Genomic DNA, 16757 nt, shown 5'->3' with positions numbered 1-16757 from the left:
GAGAGTATGACTGTTAGCCCCAGTGGTTGGGAAGGAGTAATGAATTCTGTGGCAGCTTTGCCTGTATCTGGAATGATGAGGATGAAGATGAAGATGAAGATGATGGTGGTGGTGGTGGTGATGATGATGGTAATGATAATAATAATAATATGATGATGATGATGATGGTGATGAAGAAGATGAAGATGATATTGATGGTGGTGGTGGTGATGATGATGGTGATGGGGATGGTGATGGTAATAGCTAGCATTTCTATAAGCACTTTAAAGTTTGCAAAGCACTTTACAAATATTATCTCATTTGATCCTCTCAACAACCCTGTGAGGCAAGGGTTATTATCATTCCTATTTTACAGAGGAGGCAACTGAGGCAGGCAGAGTTTAAATGACTTCCCCAGGTCACACAGTAAGTGTCTGGGATAGGATTTGAACTCAGGTCTTCATGATACCAGGTCATGCTATATGCACTGTGCTACCCAGGGTTAACAGGGCAGACAGCACTGTCATACCCACATCAAACCAGGCAGTGTTTGGTGTTCTTCATCAAGCTACATGCAAGGCTTCAGAGAGGAGATCTTTTGTTCCTTTGTGTTCCCTTCTGGATTTTTTCTGGAGCTTTTGCTGTGGGTATCCTAATCATGTGGCCTGTCCTGTGCCATTCGGGAGCCTAGACACACATACCATCAGAAGTATCCTGGTGAAAACAGAGTGTGTCACGGATTCAGCCCTGGGAGGCATCACTAATGCCCAGTGACCGAGCTCAGCCCCTCCTCCTTTGAGAAGAGTTTCCCCACAGAAAATAGGACACGACAGAGAATAGTAAGGGAAATCTCAATGTTTTTAAATGGGTATTTTTGAGTAATAATAATCTTGGGTTGTATCTAACCCAGAAAAAAGAGTCTTAAAGAATTACATTTTTGAGAAAAATAATTTTTATTTTAACGACCTCCATGGCATGTTCTGTTCTTATGGTGAGATACTATCCTATGCTGTTTATTTTAAGTTGTAACATTAACATGGCCTTACTTTTAGAGGCGTGCCAGCAAAAAAGAAACTTTTAAAAGAAACATTTATCTCTACAAAAGGTATTTTCTTTTCTTTTTTCCCCCAAAGATGAGCCCATAATATTATCATTTTGTTGAAGCTCTAATCTCTAGAATAACGAGTACAGAAAGCTCCTTTTTGTCTCAAAAGAACACTCTGATGCTGCTACCCAAGGGTGTGTGTCTGACATAATACTTCTGGACCCTGGACTTACAAAGCTGTTCCTCTTCACTGAAACCCATAATTGTCATGGCCTCCAAGGTCTCCTGGAACATCTCATCGTCCTGGGCAGCAGGAATGGGTACAAAGCCATTGGAAAGAAATGTATAGTTGTTGAAGCCTTCAACTAATAAATCATCTGAAAGGAGATAACAGCAATCAAGGCATTAGGATAATGGCATTTTTCAACAGGAAGTATTCTTGATTCCATGACAGTGACAAATCTAAAGTGATTTTAAAACCATCTCACTTGCACCTTACTCTTCTCCAAAAGAATGGAGGGAGTTGTCAAAAAAGAAAACCAATGCTTTTTATGCTGAATTTGATAGATATCCTTACTAAAGGTATAGAGCTGTCTCCAAGCTTGGAAACCTTTTACATTGAGCTTGCTTGGTTTTTTGTTTTGTTAAAATAACTGTTTAAAGGCCTGTTTTTAGACCAAGTCCCTTGGAAACTAATTTGATAAACCAAAGGCTGAGTTAAAGTAGAACTTTGGAGTAACTAAAATGAACAAAGAAGGGCCAAAGTGGGCATTTTGCCAGTTCCTTATTATCCAGGAAAATAGAGGCAAGAAGAGGATGGGAAAAATCAAATTTAATAATAGTGTCAATTCCTTTTTTTTATTTTACTTTTCATCGGCTATTAACAAGAATCAGAATCGCTTAGGAGTTTCACCTCCTCTCTTGCTCCTGCCCCACCTTCAGTAGGGGGTGCAGATATTCAATGAGAAGGCCAAGAGGCTAATGACAAAAGAGAGAGAGAGAGAGAGAGAGAGAGAGAGAGACAGAGAGAGAGAGACAGAGACAGAGAGAGACAGAGAGACAGAGAGACAGAGAGAGAGGAGAAGTAAATGGACTGGATAATTCACAAATTGGATTATTAGTTCTCAAATTACTGAGTGTTAACTTTATTTGGTCTTGTGATACGTGAGAAGGGAAGCCAGCGGTCATGAGTTGGAGGTATAGTCTCTTTTTGGGGTCATTTGGGCACTCCCCAGTGTCCTGAGGGTCAGGCAGTAATTTACCAGACCTGAAGAGTAAAGATGGGTCACAACCACATCACTCCTTTTCCTTTCAGGACCCAGGCCATTATTTCTAAAAGCTAGAGACATCATATGCAAGAGAAAAAGCTGAAGGCATTCAATTTCTTGTCTAATTCTTGTCTTGACACTTACTTCTCATTTGTTCCTTAGCCCCAGCAATCATGTAATAAAAGATGTGAAATGTCCTCTCATCTCTTGCTTGGCGAATGGCACGTGACTTTTCCAGCAGGTCTGGTTGGGATGAATTAAGGATTCTAATTGTCCAAAGGGCATTCTCCCTTGAGGCAGCCCAATCATCCCCAAAGTTCCCTACCAACAAAGGATGCTTTTGGGAAAGTATCCAAGAGCCTAAAAGTGGCTAGAAGTTCTCATACTTTGAAAACAATGTTCCTTCATTCTGGAAATGAACTGGCTGGCAAGGTTGAACCTTTTATCCCAAGCCATAGCACTCCTTGCCACACAGAAACTCGTCAAAGAATCGAGATGTCATTTCCTTCCTTTCCAGCTTAAGGCCCTGTCATGTACTAGGTAGGCACTTATTGTCTCCCCCATGACAATGTGACTTCCTTGAGAGCAGAAGCGGTCTAGCTTTACTATTTGTACCCCCAGTATTTAGCATATAGCAAGCACTGAATAAATGCTTTTTCACTAATGGATTAATTGACAGGTTGATTAAAAAGAGCCATAGTAGATCACTCCAGCCTCTCCAGCTCCAATGGTGGCCAGTCAGGCTAAACAATACCTTAGGGTGTCTGTGACAGGCCTAAAGCATAGACCAGGAAGAAAGAAACATAGGAGGGAATCAAAGTGATAGGAAGCAATTGTTGCTGTTTTTCAGTGTTTTAGTACTATTCAACTCCTTGTGACCTTGTAAAGCACTTAGGACAGTGTCTGGCCTCTAGTAGGTACTTAATAAATGTTTCTTCTCTCTTCTTTCCCCTTGGGGTTTTCTTGGTAGAGATACTGGAGTGGTTTGCCATTTCCTTCTCCAGCTCGTTTTATAGATGAGGAAACTGAGGCAAACAGGGTTAAGTGACTTGCCCAGGGTCACACAGCTAGTAAGTATCTGAGGCTAGATTTGAATTCAGATCTTCCTGACTCCAGGCCTGGCACTCTATCCACTGTACCACCTAGATGCCCTGTAACAAAGCAATAGAAGGGTATAAAAATAGAAAGGACCGAGAGGGGAGAGAAAGACAGAGAAAAGGGTCTGTTTATAGGATAGAGAATAGTAGAGTGCTGCTAACAACTGCATTTAATGAAATCCATATTGATACTCTCATAAAAAGGGATAGCTGAGACCAGATGAGTGACTGCTTTAAGCTCCTAGGGAGAAAATAACAGAGCAAGGGTTATTAACCTGAGATCCATGAACTTGGGTTGGTTTTTTTTCTAATTGTATTTCAAATATTTGATTTTCTTTGTAATCCTATGTACTTTATACATTTAAAAATATTATTCTAAGCATGTTTTAAATGAATAATAAATTAAATTTAAATGATAAAATATTAATTGTTAATCATGAATAAAGTTTAAATAAATAAATGTTTAAATTAGTAATAATGAATAAAGTTTAAATTAATAATAAATTAATAAAATAGTGAATAGATCATTAATCCTAAGAATAACATTTTAAGTGAATAATAAATTTTAAGCTTCAGACTGCCAAAGGGGCCATGGCACAAAAAAAAAAAAAAAGCTTTAGAATCCCTATGCTAGAGAACTCTTGGTCATTAGTGTTGGAAAAATTCTCACCAGTCTTCCTTTGAATGAAAATCTAATTCACTGACAACTTTGGGCCTACTACTGATAGAAAGGAGGTAGGGTATAGGACAGGGCTCAGTCAAAGATGAGCTCAAGAGGGAAGAAGAGTGAAAACCTGAGCCATTAAGTCAATGGGAATGTCATAAGCAGGGCTGGACCATCTCAGAAGTAAGTGTAACTTTAGAGGATGAGGGATGGAACAATGCTGGCCAGCTGGCTCTGGGCATCTACCTCATAACCTGGGCTCATGGAAATTTGCCCAGACTGATTCAAGTCAGTCACTCCTCCTTGGTTACTAACCACCTCAATTTCTCTGACAGATATTTGTTGTGGGGTCATTTCAGTCGTGTTCTACTCTTCATGACCCAAATAGGGTTTTCTTGGCAAAGATACTAGAGTGGTTTGCCATTTCCTTCTTCAGTTCATTTTACAGATGAGGGAACTCAGGCAAATGACTTGCCCAGGGTCACCCACTTAGTAAGTATCTGAGGCTGCATTTGAACTCAGGTCCTCCTGACTCCAGACTCAGCACGCTATCCATTGCACCACCTAGCTGCCCAACTAATATTTAGGCACCCGACAGTGGTCTATACACTCTGCCTAAAGGATCCTTCTTTGGGCTAGTTTTTGAAGGCGGGGTAGGGTGGGAAGGAGGGGGTTTTATTAAGGGAAAATAACAGCCAAAGTTTATGTGTTCAGCTGCCAGAAGACAAATTGGCAACCTGCAACATTGGCTGCTCCACAGAGAGACTTGAGATCTATTCAGCGATGAGCTTTGAATCCACAGTGGGTGGGCCAGGGGACTTGATGGTGAGAATCTTAACTAACAAAATACGCCTGTTTTGTTTTTTTTAAAGAATGAGTCAAATAAACAGCAGGATGTTACGCTGTTGAACAGCGCTCGCAAATGAAATGGACAAGAAACATATCCCAGAAAGTAAAACAATTTTACAAAGGAAAGAAGCCTTAGGCTTTAAGGCTTTAATCTATACTCCCTGTATCTAGCAGCTCAGCTATTACTGAAGGAACAAAGTTAGTGGGAGACTAGATGTATCAGGAATGAGAGTTTAGGGGAAGGGAAGAGGGGAAAGAAGAGAGAAGAAACATTTATTAAGTACCCACTAGAGGCCAGATACTGCCCTAAGTGCTTTACAAATATTATCTCATTTGATTAGGGGTTGGCAGATCTATAACTAGCAATTCTGACTCCTGGGGCAAGCTGAGCGACTTTGTAGTAAAAAATAATAGCTAGCAATTACATAGTGCTTTAAGGTTTTGCAAAGTGCTTTATATATGTTATTTTATTTGATCCTCACAATAACCCAGAGAAGTAGGTACTATTGACGTTTCAGTCACGTCCAACTCTTCATGACCCCATTTGAGGTTTCTTGGCAAAGATACTAGAGAGGTTTGCCATTTCCTCCTCCATATCATTTTACAGCTGAGGAAACTGAGGCCAACAGAGTTAAGTGACTTGCCCAGGGTCACACAGCTAGTAAGTGTCTGAAGCCAGATTTGAACCCAGGTCTTCCTGACTCCAGGCCTGGCATTCTATCCACTGCACCATCTAGTTGTCCATTTCCCCCTTTTATAGATGAGGAAACTGGCTAGGAGAGGTTAAGTGACTTGCCTAAGGTTACATGGCTCAATTAGGGTGTGGCTGTTGGAGGAAAGGGGAGTAAGTGCACCATGTAGAGGCTTCCTATTTTAACTAATGAAACTTTCTAACCAAGGACTAAGCTCAGACAGTTCTAACTTCTAACAGCCTGTTGCATACTTTTTGTCAAAGCCCCAGTTACTCTGCCCTAGTTACAACTTTGGGACGGAGGGGAAGGAGTAGTGGGGAAGGGAGAACTAACTACCAGTCAAAGAAAGAAAGCAGATTCTGTTGAACAGTGATGTGAAAGACAAGGAAAATTCTATGGATAAGGCTGGACAGAGAAGCATGATGAGCAGCAGTCCACACCCCAAATTCTCTTTTCTTCACTGATAGGGATTTTGCCTGAATTATATAGATAATTATCTCATTTTTAACTTGGACTATGGACACAGGCATATAGTTCCTGAGTCCTTAAATTTATGTGCAAGAAAACACCAACTGCTATGTGCAGCTCTCCCTCATATAAATGTTAAATTAATTTTATATTTTTAGGAGGATGAGAGATAAAAGAATTATGGACTAAGAATATTAGAAGGGAATTTAGATACCACCTCATTGTAGGCTCATGGGTTAGAGGTCATCTAATCCATTTCCCTCTTTTTAGAGAAGGGTAAATGGAAGCCCAGACTGGGTATTTAGGGTCATATAGGTAATGAGCAGTAGACTCAAGATTTGGGTCCAGGTCCTTTACCAGATACTCCAGCTCTGTTTTGTACTTTACCATGCATGCCACCTTAGATCCAGTACCCTCATGTAACAGATGAGAAAACTGAGGTCCCAAAATGTGAAGAGATGAAAAGTTTTTGCTAAAAACGTTTATAATGCCCATATTCTGCCAGGTAAGTATTCTCTGAGCAGCAATGGCATGCCAAGGTGAGATTTCTGTAAACAAAGTCATTAAATGTTGCTTAAGATGCTCCTTAATTCAATAGTGACCCTCTTGGCATACCCCAGTATTCCCACTTCAGCCAAACCTCTGACTGCAGCTACTTTAGAGAAAAGAAAGGGGCAACCACATGGATAGAGGCTCTTCTCATCTGCTCATGCCATCCACAATAATTTTTGCCCTTCTTAGATGTCCAGTATGACCGCTGACATCACTCCCCTCAGCCCTCTCTAGTAGAATTCCATGTTTTCCAGTCTACTGTAAAGGATACATGTTTCAATGTTGGCTCCCACGATGTAGCCCGTGACATCAAAGTTGATGCGAATGAATTTGCCCTACCAATGAGAAGATACGTTTTTGTATGGCTACTAATTAATCTGCTTCAATGCTATGCTTTAAGAATGAAAGGAACAAGTCAGAAAACACATTCTCAATTGCTTATTTAACAGAACTGAATCCCCCTGCTCCCCCGGGATTGAGAACATCTCTATTGTACTCCTTAGATAAAACCAAGTGACATCTATGGACGGTACTGGGTCAGCCAGCAACCAGGCCAGATCTCGTTCAGCTACTGGGCCACCTGCCATCAATCTCCTCCGTTAAAAAGCATGTTATGCTAGAATGCAGCGAGTAGGCTCCTATTTGTTCTCAGGTCACTTTGTATGATCAAAGATCCAAAGTTGGAAGGAATTTCAAAGGGTATCTCCCTTAAGTCAAGTGACTTGCCCCAGGTCACAAATGTAAGGGGAAGAGACAAAAATCAAACTTGGGTTTTATGCCTTCAAGTTCAGGACCCCTCCCACTGTACCACAAGGCTATATCTTAGGTAGTTCTCTCCAATGCACCTGCATATGAGGATCTGAGGGATAACTTTGGCTCCATATTTCTGATTCCCAGATACAGGACATCTCATACCACATCAGAGGGGTTGCCCTAACTTATACTCTTTACTAAGACTGAGTATGAAAAAATGAATATATAGAAGAGCCCAGTCCTGGAGGGAGAGGGAAATTATACTCAGAAAAATGAAAATAACTTGTGGCCCTTGGGGGAAAATGTTTGTGGAGACCCTTGCTTGAGTCATTTAAAGGTATTCCACTTGGTTGGGTGATCATTGAGAAGGAAGGAAAGAGCATCTTTAATGAATGCAGCGGTGATTGCCGTAACATTTTCCCCAAGAACTATGGAGAGATATGAGAATTAGGTTGGGGGTGTAGGGAGGGCACGGAGTCACAAAAGCATGAATGGATTCTAAACATTCTTCCTTAATGGAGGCTACGTATAACTGCCATTCAATTTGCATATGCATGAGGAGATGCCCAGTTTACTCCAAGGCCATTTTCAAGTTCAACATCTTTCTTATTTCCCCACCCTCTTCTCTGCATCTCCTCATCCATCTACTTCCCAATCAGAGTTCCTTCACACCAGAAGTGCTCAATAGAGAATGGGGCGGGGAAGTGAGGCACTCTTAAAGCGCTACAGATTGGAGACCAGTAGATTGAAGGAACTGAGGCAGAGCATTAGGGTCACATTGCCATCCTGATCCACTCTGACTTGCCCTGCATGCTTATTCAAGCTGGGAGACGCCACCCTAGCACTCGCCCTCCGCAGGAACCCTGGGTATTCTGGCTACTTACGAATCTCGAGGAGTTGTCGTTCTTCACGGTTTTGGCATTGCCGAAAGCTTCCAGAATAGGGTTCGCTTGTAGAAGTTGTTTTTCCAGCTCACCCTAAAATTCATTCACATTTAGTTATCAGAGAAGTCAACATAAACCCTAACGCTTCTGCTCCTGATGGTGTCGATAATAGACTCCATTTACCCTGTGTATTATTCTTGTTACTACCCTTTAGGTTGTTCCTAGGGGATATTTTGCGTGTCCTTAATCATCTGAATGTCACAGGGAAGAAAGAGTATGGCTTCTGCTGGCTGTATAAAGAAGTTTACCCTTTAACACTGTTCGCTTCAAAGATCAAAGCATACTTATCTCTGGAACATCACTGCTATTCTAAGCTAAACCACAAAGTAATGTTTTTTTGGTTAAATTTTTTTTTTTGCAAGGCAAACAAAACAGGTAGAGATTTCTTCTTCAGGTTTGCTTTCTGTTTTATTTTTTATTTTGTAAGGAAAATGAGGATATCATTAGAAAAACCTGCCAGGAGTCGCTTTAATCTAACAGCAGCAGAAAGCTACAAAGCATACTGCGTCAGCTCCATTAATCAGGTTAAAATGCGGCTGAGAATAGAAACAACCACTTTGTCTCTCTGTTGGACCATGGGCTCCCATGCACAAAAATGGAGCCATGTTGTTAATGATGACAGGGAATAATAGCTAATTAGACAGGTCATGCCAGAAAAGCAAATATGCACTTTGTGGTCCCTTAGCCTGATTCCAGCATCACAGTACATCAGGTTTGCCTGCCAAAGAGACATGCTTATGCATTCTTCCAGTTGGCTGGAAAGGATTCATTTCTTAGGGCCTTGTATTATTCTGCCTCCTTATTAGTATATGCTTAGTCTTCCCTCCCTTGTTGAAACAATCTTTTCACTTCGGGGCATCTTGGCTCAGGTCTCTGGGATTTCAACTCTCTGAGCTGAGAAGGATTTTCAGACAAAGGTAAATGACAGAATTTTCTCCTTGCTCTATTTGCTCTGGGGAAATGAGATAGGAAGCTACTATTTATTTATATGTATATTTATAAATACACTACCACCCCCAAGATTCCCAGGATGTCCCTACAAAAATAAAAATGATTTTTAAAAAGTAGAAAACATTTCCACAGAAATTGTTAATAACTGCTGGAATTCCCCTTTACCAGATACATGGAAAGTTGCAGTTTAGGGTTTGTGGTTTCTCTATCTGCTTCTCCAAGTGAGGAAAGATGAGAAAAACCTTTCTTTAACCCCCTGTTATGGAGCTGGTCTATACAATCCTAGCTAACTTGCTATCAAGCAAGCTACTTACAGTGGAGCCTAGTGCTATCCTTCCCAGGCAAGCTTTCAAAAAAGTTAATTTCCCCTGTCATAGGATCATAGATTTATATCTGGAAAGGACCTCAGTGCTTGTCTAATTCAACCCCCTCATTTTATGTCTGGGATGAGTTAAGTGCAGTCATACCTAGAGCCAAGAAGATGGAAAAGATGACCGCTAATGGTCTTATAATCCTAGAATTCTGGCTTCTAGCCCCTTGACTCTTAATTATAATTCTGGCAAGACCTGGTGTTGTTGGATAGCTAGTGGCTCCAGTGATCAATCTTATTATCCTGCCACTAGAGCTTGCATTTTGCAAATCAGAATGGCTGTTCTGGAAGCTTTATGTCTTGAGGCTGAGCAGAGCTGGTGGGTAGAAGGACATGCCAAGACGAACGGACAGACAGACAGACAGACAGACATCACAAACAGCACTGCAAACGCATGCACAGGGACACCGCTTTAGAAGCACGGTCCCACTGGGGGAGACGACAGGCATGCCAAGGCTATATTTTTTATCAATCAAACCTCGAGAGTGGAGGGTATATTTCACAACAGTCCTAAAAAGCTCAACCTGACAGGACAGAAATCTTTTGATTGTTTCAATCGGAAGTTTTGGTGGTCAAATTTCAGGCTGATCGGCTCTTTCAGGATCGTAGGGAAATTCATTTGGATAAGGAAAACCCATCACAGGCAGATAAGGATGGGAATTCCAAAGAAACCTCTGCAAATGTCAGACAACAAATTCTCTCGGAGGAGTCTGACACAGGCAGGGTCCATGTGCGAACATACTAACGAGTGCTACTGTTGCTTCGGGTTGTGAAACACAAGAACCTAACACGTTCTACCATCAACTACGGGCACTGTTGGTGCAACAACAGCATGCAGATCTATACTCTGTGCCTTCCCAAGCACACTGAAGAAAACACACTCTAATTCATTTACTCACGTAAGCAAAAGATGGGCCTTGCTGTAGTTGAATAATGTGGCATAAAACAAATGTCAATGTTATTTCAGTCACATAAACATTGGGTCTTGTGGGTATTTACTTATGTCTCTTTATTTCCACCCCCCTACACACACACACACACACACACACACACAGCTCAACAACCCCAGTATAGTTTTCCTAGGAAAATGGACACACATTCCTTACTCATTCCTTCTATTCCCTTCTCTCTCTCTCTCTCTCTCTCTCTCTCTCTCTCTCTTTTTAAACTACTAAGAACACAGTCACATCTTTCAATTCAGAAAAAAAAGGGCTAAAATGTTCTCTCGGCCTTAGGACTGAGCAGGCATAAAGTCATAAGCTCATAGGATATCTAGTCTCCCTAGTCCCTATTTTACAGAAGAATTTAAAATGACTTGCCCAGCGTCATACAGCTAGTAAGTATAAAAGGTAGGATGTGAACGCTGGTCTTCCTGCCTCTAAATCCAGTATATTACCCACTAAATTGGCAAGAGTGGGTGGAGATAGTAGAATCTTCTTGGTGACCCACAATGATAAACTGTAGTATAGGACAGTCTCTGGCTCTTCCCATAGTCAGAGACTAACTTGAATATTACAGTTTAAGGTTGAAATACAGGGAAATGGTTTTTCTTGTTTGGGTTTTAAGATTGAATAGGAACCCAGAGCCACAGGGACAGGCCACAGCAAGAAACATTAGCTCTCTCTAGATATCTCTGAATTTCTGTTCTTTGTCACGTCTCTGGCTCTATGACATAAAGGCAAGCTAAACTTTTAGATGGTTACAGAATTAAGTCATGATAATCTATAGTAAATAATAGATAAGGGTGAGCAGGGACCAATGAACTCCGCAGGCAATCCCCAAAACTCATCTCGGCCTCTTCCATTCACCAAAGCTCTTGGCAGAGATGTGGGTGCTGTCAGATAGATAAAATGGACTAATTCCAGATTAGTTTTTCACTTCTTCTCTGGTACCAGGCTAACATGAAGAGGCACAGTCTAGAGGCTGGCTTTAAGGAAGGAAAAGTAATAGAATCCAGAAGGATTCAGAAAGGGCCTTAGATAATCCACTAACTGAATGGATCAGAAGTCCCAGAATCATCAGGGAACGACTAGAGGGTCCTTCCCCCATGCCAGCCTGTTTGAGTTTCTCCTTTCTTTCTCAGAGAAGAAGAAACAGGGATACACGTAGAAATGAGCAAAATCCATATTACAACTGAGAAATCTTATTAGAAAGTTGTGCTTCCCTGAAATCGTCACTTGTGAGAGGACAACTTATTTCAGTTTTCTCTAGGCTGACTGGCTTTGAGAGAGCAAACATGCCTTCAGAGTCCAGGTCCTTGCAGAGTTGAGCTCATGCAAGGCTCTGCTATAAATAGGCATTATACATGTGGCAGCTATGAAGGCTTTTCTCTCAGCAAAATACATTCCTGTTTTAGGCCTAAGAGCCCTTCAAACAAGACTTTCCTCCCCTCACCTTTTTTCCATAGACCCCAAAGCCTTGACATAATTGCACGTTCTTAATGGGTTATATCTCTGAAAAGGCATCCAGGTAGCCACAAATTAAGCCTTTTTTTCCTACCCCTGGTCAATCTGCAGTGCAAACCCCCAAAGAAAGGAAGAGGCCACTTACAGTGATGCTTGTGTCCTTTTTGCCCTTATGGGAGGAAGCTACCACAGCCAGATACTGGATGACCTTTTTGGTGTTTTCTGTTTTCCCAGCTCCAGATTCACCTCTGAAAGACATGGAAACAGTAGACCATGATGCTCTCTGCCCACTGACAGGCAGGAGGAGAAATCAGAAAAAACATCAGGAACAGCTTATTGGAAGAAGCCTATAGCAGGAGTTTGGATTAGAATCCAGTCAATCAAAGAGCATTTCTAAAGCACCCACTACGTGCCAGGCACTGCTCGGAGCCCTCAAGCCATCTGCATTCTACTGGAAGAAACAACACATACATATGTAGGTATAACAAAGATATACAAAGTAAATATAAAGCAACAGTTATGGGGAAGGGGAGGAAAAGAGAAGCAGCAATTAATACAACCGGCTAATTGAAATCCAAATTATTTAGAAGTAACAGAATATTAAACATCAGCAGTATTATTAGCCTTAATATTATTAACCATGAACTTCCCATTTAAGTAGAAAATAGTCTCAAGAAAGGGGCTGGGGACAGCTAGGTGGCACAGTGAATAGAGCACTGGTCCTGGACTCAGGAGGACCTGAGCTCAAATCTAGCCTCAGATATCTGACACTTACTAGCTGCGTGATCTTGGGCAAGTCACTTAATCCCAACTGCCTTGCCTTCCCCCCTCCAAAAAAAAGGGGCCCAGAATAGGATGGGACAAGTCCTGCACAGAGGAGGCATACGTTCAATATGTTTTCTCATACGAAGCAGAATGGTGTTATGGAATTTGGAATCAAAGAAGCCAGGTTCGAATCCTGGCTCTGCTATTCTCTATAGCTGCGTGACCTTGGGCAGCGAGTAACTTGGCCCTTTCTTGCTTTGCTTTTCCTCCTTTGTAAAATGAGGAGATTGGACCAGGTGACCCCCAAGGTCTACGAACTTATAGATGTACAAACTACAAGCTCTAGTCTAGACCTACGTTCCACAAGTTTAGGTCCACAGGCAGAGTCTCTGGAGGTTCAGCAAAACCTAGCCTTGGTAACCAGGCAGCTTGGATGAGAAGTGACCTCACTGTTAGAAGGAAGGTGACAATGTTGTGACCATCAAGCCTTTAGTGAAATGGAAGGGAGGGGAAAAGGAAAAAGGCATACAGCTTAAACTTTTTTCCTCTGTCGTTTCCCTCCTTGCCTGGCACACTTCTCCAGATCCCTTCCTTTTCTGTTCCTTAAGAGATAGTTAAAAAGAGTTTTGAAAGAAGTCTGTTTGCCCTCAGGGTCAGGTTCAAGGCTTCTCTGGAACTGAAACGATGCCACCAGAACTATTACAGTTCCTGATCTTTTTCCTAATTAGGAAATGAAGAAATTAAATTCCTCTACTGGGGCCTCATTAAGAATTACTCATGTTAAACCCAAAAAGAAAAGAAGTACATGCACTATCTTTCTGTACATAATCCTGTTGACCTCCCTTATCCAGAAGATAGCTCATAGGAAGACTCAATTTCTCTTAGGTTTTAAGTTAGGAAAAGTGAGCATCAGATTCCTGGTAGCAATTTAAAAAAAAATATTTTGCATGTTTTAATAGTGAGATTATTTAAAATTTTTTCACATATATAATTTTTTTCCTTGTAAACAAGCTTATGGGTTGGGTGAAAGACCAAGGTTTGTGTTCTCATTTTATGTAAAAGGAAGAAAAAAATATGGCAAAAGAAAGGAAATCATCTTCACCACAATTAGACACACTGAATTGCTGTGCTAGAATGGATCTTAGACATCATCTGGTTGAACCCCCTCATATTATTTTTTGTTGAGTCATTTCAGTCATGTCCATCTCTTCCTAGCCCTATTTGGGGTTTTCTTGGCAAAGATATTGGAGTAGTTTGCCATTTCCTTCTCCAGATCATTTTACATATAAGGAAACTGAGGCAAACAGGGTTAAGTGACTTGCCCAGGGTCACACAGCTAGTAAGGGTCTGAGGTCAAATTTGAACTCTAGTCTTCCTAACTCCAGGCCTGGCCCCCCTGGCCATTGCTCCATCTAGCTGCCCATTTTTTTTAATCTTTAAAAAACTGGATTTAATAAACCCCAAGTAAAATGAGCATTTCCATATACAAACTGAATTTCCATATATAGAACTGAAAAAAGAGGAAAACATGAAACTTGGAATTTTCATTATGAAATGCTTGCTTTTCCTTTTTTAAGTATAAAATAAATTTAACATTAAACTTTCATACTTGTCCTACTTGTTTTGTTTCCTTCTGTCCTTCCTTTTGCTTTCTTCTGTGCATTTTTAATGCCCCAATAACCCTCTTTCTTTCTTTTCTTTTGTTGCCAGCCCCCCTCATCCCCTCGACTTTCTCCCCTCATCATTAGAAAAAAGAAAAACAGAACGCTTGTGACAAATAGGTATAGTCAAACAGAATGAATTTCCACACTGGGAATGTCCAAAAATGTTTGCCTCATTCTGTACATCACCCCTCCATCACGGAGTGGAGGGCATGCATCCCCATCAATATTTCCTCTATAACATTATTTTACCAGGAAGGAACTGAGAACTCTGAGTGGTACAGTGGCCTCTCCCAGGTCTTTTGACTTCATGTCTAGTGACACAATTAGGGACAGTCAAGCACAGAAATGGGACCCAGTTCTACTGACCATCAGAGGGATGATCTTACGTGCTCCAAGGACATTATATCCATGTCATGTCCCCTGGCCTCTAGGAGATACCAACAACAGGGATGGGAAAGGCAGCATGGTCTAGTACAGGGCTGTTCAAAATGCAGCCCGCGGGCTGCATGCGGCCAGCAGTGTGAGTTATGCAGCCGCCTACAAGCTTAGAAATTTACATAAATGCTTCAAAAACCAAAGCTGAGCTACCGCAGAGCTCTCATTAAAATGGCAAACCAAAATATATTATCTATTGTTTCAATAAAAATCTAAAGTTGGACAGCCCTGGTCTAGTAGATAGTGATCTGGTCTTGAGTCAGAAAGACCTGAGTTCGGGTCCTGCCTTTGTGACCCTGGCCAAGTTACTTAACCTTTTAGCGCCCTCAGTACCTGTCTAAGACTATATATTGTAGCACAGAGCTACATCAGCAGAACTTCTACTCTGAGAACCCCCTAACCTATGAGATCACAGGGCTGGGAAGTGAGTAGGATTGGCAACCTTTCAGAGGTGGGATGATATAGTCCTGCTGTCCTGGAAAGGCAGGGGAGGGGAGGAGGATGTTTGTAGGTCAGGGTGGGAATTAGTCAGTGAGGTCGGAAAGGAACCAGTCAGCTTAAAAACTTCTCCCCATACTGGCTATTTTTTTAAAACATTTAATTGGATTAACATATTTTTCTTTCATATGCCCATTCTCTACCCCTCAATTTTCTCCCTCCCTCCCCCACCTAACACCCTAGAATTAAGCCTGTCACACTTTAGTGTGAATTACTTTACCCTAATCTCATAATACCTAGCCAAAAAAAAAAAAAAGGACTGAGGGGTCCAGAGTTTTGATTGACTGAGAGTAAGGAGAGATTTTTTTAGGACACTGAGGCACACCAAAGGCACAAACAGATGTGTATACTTCTTATAAAGATGCAGGCATATGGTACATCTCACATAGAACCTGAATATACATAGAAATACCACACAAAGGTAGAGAGGTAGGTTGCAATCGACAACAATAACAGCTAGCATTCACACAGCGCGAGGGGTATGCTGGTAAATGTTTAACAATCTGCTCTCTAGGGAAAAAATACCATATACATGACACATATTTAAGTTCAATCCTCATCGTTGACATTTTCCCCATTACTTTCTTAAGTCTAGACAATCAATGAAACAATAAATCAAGCCTTGATTTGTAGCATGTGCTGATTACTGAGGCGTAAATGCTCACACTGGAAATTTAATAATTCATAGTAAGCCGGCTCCAATATAACACTACGAAACTTTAAAGTTTGCAAAGCAATCTACCAGTATTATCTCATTTGATCCTCACAACAACCCTGGGAGGCAGGTGCTATTATTATCCCTATTTTACAAATGAAGAAACTGAGGCAGAGGTGAATGACTTGCCCAAGGTCACACACCTTAGGAAGTATCTATGGCTGGATTTGAACTCAGGTCTTCCTGAGTCTAGGTCCAATACTCTACCTGCCGTGCCACCCAGTTGAACCAATATCTAGGTACTTAGATATTCACCACCCTTCTTTTCTAGGATTAATTTAAAATTTTCCACCTTGAATGTGTTTTTTTCCCCTATCTTCTCCCTTTCACAATTTAACACTCAGGCATGTTCCATGCGAGGGTCTCGTCCCCCACTTTGGGGAGAAGGTATTGAGCCCAGAGTTTGGAAATCTAGTTTATCCTGTGTTTGTTGCTTGACTAAGCCAGTTTCATGTTTTATTGATAAAAAAAAAAGAATATCCCAGGCAAACTTCCAAACAAAGCAGACCAATAGGTTTTCAAATTGATTTACCAGTCAGATCACTGTTTCTTTGGAAAAATAAAAAATCTCTCTTTCCCACCCCCTGGCTTCCAAGTTGGCTCTCTGGTACAGAGCTAGTAATTCTCTAAACTGCTTCTCCTT

At 41.2% G+C, this 16757-nt stretch overlaps 1 protein-coding gene across 2 annotated transcripts in view; it reads right to left on the bottom strand.

The window, feature by feature from the left end:
• MYH11 (myosin heavy chain 11) overlaps positions 1 to 16757 on the bottom strand; it is a 118724-nt gene that overhangs the window by 47452 nt on the left and 54515 nt on the right. Inside the window, exons 5-10 of one of the 2 annotated variants that reach the window (XM_036737868.1) lie at positions 12183 to 12285; positions 10532 to 10552; positions 8252 to 8344; positions 6886 to 6949; positions 2437 to 2535; positions 1258 to 1401 (exon numbers count right to left, since the gene is read on the bottom strand). In XM_036737868.1, coding sequence (XP_036593763.1) covers positions 1258 to 1401; positions 2437 to 2535; positions 6886 to 6949; positions 8252 to 8344; positions 10532 to 10552; positions 12183 to 12285 — 524 coding nt within the window. The remainder of the gene's footprint in view (positions 1 to 1257; positions 1402 to 2436; positions 2536 to 6885; positions 6950 to 8251; positions 8345 to 10531; positions 10553 to 12182; positions 12286 to 16757) is intronic. The other variant, XM_036737870.1, reaches the window with a different exon arrangement.

The sequence above is a fragment of the Trichosurus vulpecula genome, chromosome 9, assembly GCF_011100635.1.
Source record: "Trichosurus vulpecula isolate mTriVul1 chromosome 9, mTriVul1.pri, whole genome shotgun sequence".
In the NCBI taxonomy this organism is placed as follows: Eukaryota; Metazoa; Chordata; class Mammalia; order Diprotodontia; family Phalangeridae; genus Trichosurus; species Trichosurus vulpecula.
The sequence above is the reverse complement of the archived record's forward strand: the minus strand, read 5'-3'. Positions and strand labels throughout refer to the sequence as shown.